The 6,420-nt window shown below is 40.7% G+C and overlaps 1 protein-coding gene across 1 annotated transcript in view; it reads right to left on the bottom strand.

Annotated features, from left to right (window-relative positions):
* Efcab13 (EF-hand calcium binding domain 13) overlaps nt 1-6,420 on the bottom strand; it is a 110,355-nt gene that overhangs the window by 54,938 nt on the left and 48,997 nt on the right. The window contains exons 18-20 of the mRNA XM_031354079.1: nt 4,299-4,367; nt 1,717-1,860; nt 1,038-1,109 (exon numbers count right to left, since the gene is read on the bottom strand). Coding sequence (XP_031209939.1) covers nt 1,038-1,109; nt 1,717-1,860; nt 4,299-4,367 — 285 coding nt within the window. The remainder of the gene's footprint in view (nt 1-1,037; nt 1,110-1,716; nt 1,861-4,298; nt 4,368-6,420) is intronic.

Raw genomic sequence — 6,420 nt, 5'->3', positions numbered from 1 at the left:
ATATATTTATATGTGTGTGTGTGTGCGTGTATATATATGCATATATATATATCAAAGTATATTTGCTTTTTCAGTTTAAAAATTGCCTTCATTCCCCCCAAGCATCCTCTGAACCCAAGATGATCTCTTTCTGCCCTCCTTCCCTATGTATATCCCTTGCTCCAGCAAGCTAACTTCTCCTATCACACAGACCATTCTAATCACCTCATGCTTAGGAAACATTTGGACTAGAAAGACTACAGCCAAGAATCTCCTATAATTAAGAGAAAGACAGAGAGAGAGAGAGAGAGAGAGAGAGAGAGAGAGAGGGAGAGAAGAGCGACAAACAGGCACTAAAACAGAAAGAGAAAGAGCTCCTACATCTAAAATATATACCCATTAAGGCTTTCCTTGTAATTTATTGAAAAAGATAATATATAATTTAAATTTTATGTAAAAGTAACTGTGTTTAATAGATTTTTTTCCTCTACTTGTTACCCTACTCCTGCAAGTAATTTGATTTTGATTTTTAAACCAATATATACAAGTTTTTAAAACCTGGCTTTTAATGGATTGAGGAACTTTTAAGTCATCTACTAAAGACCTTATTCTCTAACTCCAATTAACTAAAGTAGAAGGAATAAGCATGGGGCATCAGTGAAACCACAACACTGAGAAGTTTAAGATTACCTCCCAAGCAACCATCAGATTAAGAGGAAATCAAGGCACAGCTGGAAATATCTAGAAAACAACAAGGGCCAAGGATATGGGTCTCAACCAGTAAATCTGTGTGAATCACCAGGACTTGGTCAGTCCTGAGGACTCCCCCCTAATGACCCTGTCAAATCTTAATCATTTCCCAAGACCCCACTTCTAAGCACTTCTATCAGGCAAGTTCTCTCTCTTCACACACATTTGGATTAAATTCCAGCATGAGTTTTAGAGGGGATCAACCGTAACAAATACTGTGGAACCTAAGCATCAAGGACAGTGCTTGACTAAATGACCTCTGACTGATCCTGAGTGGCCTTCAAACAGTTTCACCAGAAAGCTCTTACCAATGAAGTTTGAAAACTTCGAAGTGTCTTTCAAAGCTGCCATACAGTCTTTAACATTCACCATGTTGTCATCTAGAGTAAAAAAGAGAGAAAGAGAGAGCAGTGAAAAATTGGATTTCTAGATACAATAATCTTCAAAATCTAATAGCAAACTAAACATTTTTTAAAATACATTTTAAAACACTTTATTTACAGAGTACATTTGAATCTGTTGCCAACCACTATTTCTTGCCAGAACCTGTACAAGACTGCAGACACAGTTCCAATTTGGCCTGAAATGGAATGAAAGTACCATGAAACGCCTAAAACTTCGCTTGGCTCAAAGTGGCAAAGTAGTATTTCTACTCGGTTTGAATTCTAAAGCCATTCCTCACTGAGAAGGACAAGGAATCTGTGAGCAGAAAGATTTTTAACAAGGCTGCTCCCCACAACATTCAGGCTTCTTTGTTGGAAGGGTTCTTTTAACAGCAAACGAATAGATCTTTAAGGAAAATCTCCTGTTCAAAGATATTTTCAGAAACATAACCAAACATCTCTAAACATGAATACCATTGTTGTAGATCCTTCTAAGAGGAGGAGGAAGAGGAAGAGAAGGAGGAAGAGGAAGAAGAGGAGAAAGACAAAATAATGAAACCAACCAACAAACTGTTTCGACCCTGAGAATGGTCCAAATGCTCACCAGAAACAATGTCTGACTGAAGGATTTCATCCACTTCATCTTTAAATGATGTAATCCCAAGACTACTTAGTAAATCTTCCAAGTTCTTCCCTGATATCTTCTCACCTTTGAGCGAATCAAGAGCCAAAGCTATTTTCTGCAACTCTAGGAATAGATATAAAAGAAGATAGTTGACAGATGAACTCATCTCTGGTTTTGAAAACAGGCTTTTGTCTGTGTAGTCTGTGATTAATTATTAAGTTCTGAGTCCAGGGTCTCAAAGACAGTTCAGTGAGTGATGGCATTCGCTACATAAGCCTGAAGAAAACCACAGTTAAATCCTTGGATGCCCAGTGGAAGGAGAGAACCAAAACCTAAAGGCTGTCCTCTGCCCTCCACACACACATTGTAGTGCCATGTATGTGCCAATACACATTTACCATACACGCTATCGTTGTCGTCATCGTCGTCGTCATCATCATCATCATCATCATTTTTAAACCTTTGTGTTTGCATACTGAAGGAAAGCATAGAAACTTACACTATTCTCTGAGCACTTCCAAGCTCTCCCATAAACCGTGGAGATACACAGTAAGTTGGTAATGGAGGAGACATTCTGGAAGCCAAGTCCCCGTGTGCCACCAAACTTCCAAACAGGCTTTCCGGAAGACAGCAGCCTCGGTTCTGCTGCTCTGACTCTTTCTTGCCCTTTATAACTCTCCCTAGAAGTTTCAGCCATTTTGGGTGGCAATGCCATCTTCCTAATCACTGTGCCCATCTCTCAGATGCAGGTGCCCGACGAACATCAGCTCTCTGTGACTTAGTTTACCCTTTTCCCCATCTTAGAAAATGTTATCCATCCTGAACAACAGTCTTTCTGAGCACTGCCTTCTAATTCCAAAATTATATATAAAGTTATGACTATGTACCCAGTCACAACATGCTCCTGATACCATGTTAGAAGCTGCACAGGGGTTACTGTATTTGATCCTAAGTGCTCTATAAATATGATGCTATAAGCATCTTCATTCTGAAGATGAGGAAATGAAAGATGAGATAGCATAGAAGAAAACAAACAATAGAAAGATGGTAAGGAGTGTCTAAGAAAGGAAGCAGTCGGTCCATGAGAGATTCTATAAAACAAAGTAACCCATGGAATAGTTCTAAGTCTGGGGCTTAAAAATAACATGGGAAAAAAATGTATACCTAGAAAAGTTTAAAAATCACCAACAAAGGGGCAAGAGAGATGGCTCAGCAGTTAGCACTGGCTGCTCTCATAGAGGACTGAAATTCAGTTCCCAGCACCCACATAGTGGTTCACAACCATCTATAACTACTTCCAGGGGATCCAACACTCTCTTCACGCTGCCAAGAGTGACAGACACACACATGATGCACAAGCACATAAAATAAATCTAGGGGGCTGGTGAGATGGCTCAGTGGGTAAGAGCACTCTTCTGGAGGTCCTGAGTTCAAATCCCAGAAACCATAATGGCAGCTCACAACCATCTGTAATGAGATCTGATGCCCTCTTCTGATGTGTGTAAAGACAGCTACAGTGTACTTACATAATAATAAATAAATATTTTTTAAAAAATAAATCTAAAAAAAAGTAAATGGAAGTTTTTCCACAGAGTCCACAAAGTGAAGATGAGAGTGAATTTAAGAGATCTTTCAATAGACTATTTTTCTGATAGAAGCTGCCAACTTCTGATCAAACTAAGCTTTGCTCGCCTTCCATTAGAACAATGCAAATGTTAAGTAGAAATCAAAGAAAATGATATAAAAAAAATCAGTTTAAACAGGTTCAAATAGTCTCCATCTTACCTTCATTTTTCTTTCTTACTGATCACTAGGGGGATTGAACCCAAGACCTCAGTGCACATTGTTAAGCAGGGGTCTGCCAAAACATAGCCACAGCTCCTGCTCCCTCCTCCTCCCCCTCCTCCTTCTCCTCTTCCTCTTCCTGCTTCTCCTCTTCCCCCTTCTCCTCCTCCTCCTCCCCCTCCTCCTTCTCCTCTTCTTCCTCCTTGTTCCTCCTCCCTCCTTTCTTCCTTTCTTCCTTCCTTCCTTCTTTCCTTTTTCTTCCTTTCTTTCTTCCTTCCTTCCTTTCTTTCTTCCCTTCTCCTCTCCTCCTCCCCTCCCTATCTCCCTCTTCTTTCTCCTCCTCTTCCTCCATCCTTCCTTCCCTCCTTTTATTTCTTCCTTTCTGTCTTTTTTCTTTTTTTCTTCTCTCCACTTCCTCCTTCTCTTCCTCCTTCTTTGCATGCTCACATGTGTGGAGGTAAGCATGTGTGGGGGTGCAGATGTACATGTGCACATGCATGTTGAGGTTGACATAGGAGCCTTCCTCAATCACTTCTTCACTGGATTCATTGAGGCAGGATCTCTCCCCTGAGATCAGAGTTCATCGATATGGCTAGTGTAGCTAACCATTTACTCTGTCCCAGGTCTCTGCCTTCTAAAAATTAGAATCACAGGCAAATGCCATATCCACCTGGCATTTATATGGGTTCTAGATACCCAGACTCAGACTCTCAGGCTTACATGGCGACACTTTATCTTCAGAGCCATCTCCCCACCCCACCCAAACCCGCATTTACCTTTTAACCTGAAGGAGTCATGCGCATCCTTTAATAATTTTGAAAAGTCTTCCAATTGTACTTTGTCACCTTTTGTGAGAAAAAAATAGTTTATTAGATCACCCTCACTAAGCAAAAGTTAGAGCCAATGAGGCAATCTGTAAAAAGGTAGCCATCTGGCATACATTTAAGATCATAATTTTTTTAGTAACAGGTTGATTTACAGAGTGAGTGAAGGGACTAGAGAATTTAAACTGGGTTTTCAGTTTCTATCAATTAGGAGAAACCATACAGTACAAAGTCCTATAAGATGTAGCTAGAATCCTAAGTAAAAAGAGGAGATAGGTCTCAATCTTAGCTTGGGCTTTGCCTGAAGAAGAAATTCTGTGGCAGACAAAGTGAAAGGCTCTTTGTCCGTGAAGTCTGACAAACATCGACACCCCTTCATACTTAGGCAAGAGAATGTAACTATCAGATTACAAGTCAAGAGACAAATATGGAGAAGAAGTTAGCTTCCTAGCCACCATCCTGGAAGCTTAGTCCAGAGATTTAGAATTACTATAGCTGATGACTGCAAATCAGAACAAAGTGTGGTAGCCAGCACCGCACATCCCCACACCGCCAAAACCCGCTTCACAGGTTTCGATAGATAACTACAAATATGATACCTTGCCTTTTATCCAGCATATGTTGTTTAAATTAGCACTTGATTACTAGGAATTATATAATAGAATCACATCCCGATACTGCAGTACAGCTCCCTGTTTTTTATAGACATATCCAGAATCCTACCTAACCTCAAAGACTTTGCCTCTAAGTCTGTCAGCCATCCTGACTAAGGAAATAATAAGATGTTACCATAAAATTTGAACAGATAATTTATCTTTTTTTTTTTTTAGACAGGGTCTTGCTAGGTAATACATGCTGGCTTGAACTCACTATGCTGGCCTTCTAAATTTTCCTACTTCAACCATGCAAATATGCTGAGATGACATGCACGAGCATCAAATAGATCTCAAATTTCCCAGTCCCCCATCTGTTCTCACTGGTAACACACTATACAATTTGAAAGTATTGAAATAGAATATAGGTACTGATGTTTTAAATAGAACAGCCAAATGATATGAGCTTTCTTTATGGATCCTAAATCCGTGTCTTATAATTTTAACTGTTAGACATGCCACCCCATTGAGATCTGAATCGTTAGGAGACATGGAAGCCCTTGTCCTCACAGATAAGCGTCACGGGAGCCCAGAAGGCTAAGCACACAAGCTTGTTTCTTCAGGGGAAGGACTTGAATACCTGTTAGCCAACCAGAAGGCGGGAGCAGATGTGCTTTCTAGCCTGGTGACCTTTGCACTATCTGTGTGACCAGATACTTATGTAGCACTAAACTCCCCCCACACCAGACCCTTATGGTAAATAGGTTTCCCTTAGTCAGTCGACTTTACGGAGTATCAATGTAGTCTTGTCTGATCTTTATTTAGCTTACTTTATTCCTTAAGGAGCTTTATGTCTGACTTGTTGTGCACATAGTATTGAGTTAATTATCACCAAAATAGTTTCCACCACATTGTGTGCTGTGCTTAGACAGGCCTAAAATGAACTACTCTGGGACAGACACCAGAAGTTTGACCCAGCAATGACTACTGAGCCATGGTGGGCTGAACTGCCTTCTGCAATGACTACTGAGCCATGGTGGGCTGAACTGCCTCCAACAATGACTACTGAGCCATGGCGGGCTGAACTGCCTTCTTGCTTGCTGAGGGATTGTCACTCTGCTGGCCATGAAGGTTCCAGAGACCTCCACATGAATCAACTGGGGAAAAAAAAAAAAAAACCAGAGGAAATGTTCCATGACATCTAGTCTAGGCAGCATGTTCTCATATGTAACCCAAAAAGCACAGCCAAGCCAAGAAAAAGGTAGACAAATAGGATGCATCAAAATAAAAAGGGTTATCAGAACCACAATAACCAGAGTGAGCATGAGACAGACAGACACACAGACACACAGACACATAGACGCACGCACACACCGCACACACACACAGACATACAGACACACACACACACAGACACACAGACACACAGACACACGCACACACACACACACACACACACAGACACACAGACACACACACAC

Source organism: Mastomys coucha, unplaced genomic scaffold, assembly GCF_008632895.1.
Source record: "Mastomys coucha isolate ucsf_1 unplaced genomic scaffold, UCSF_Mcou_1 pScaffold5, whole genome shotgun sequence".
NCBI classification, from domain to species: Eukaryota; Metazoa; Chordata; class Mammalia; order Rodentia; family Muridae; genus Mastomys; species Mastomys coucha.
Note: the sequence above shows the minus strand (reverse complement) of the source record. Positions and strands in the feature narration are given on the sequence as shown.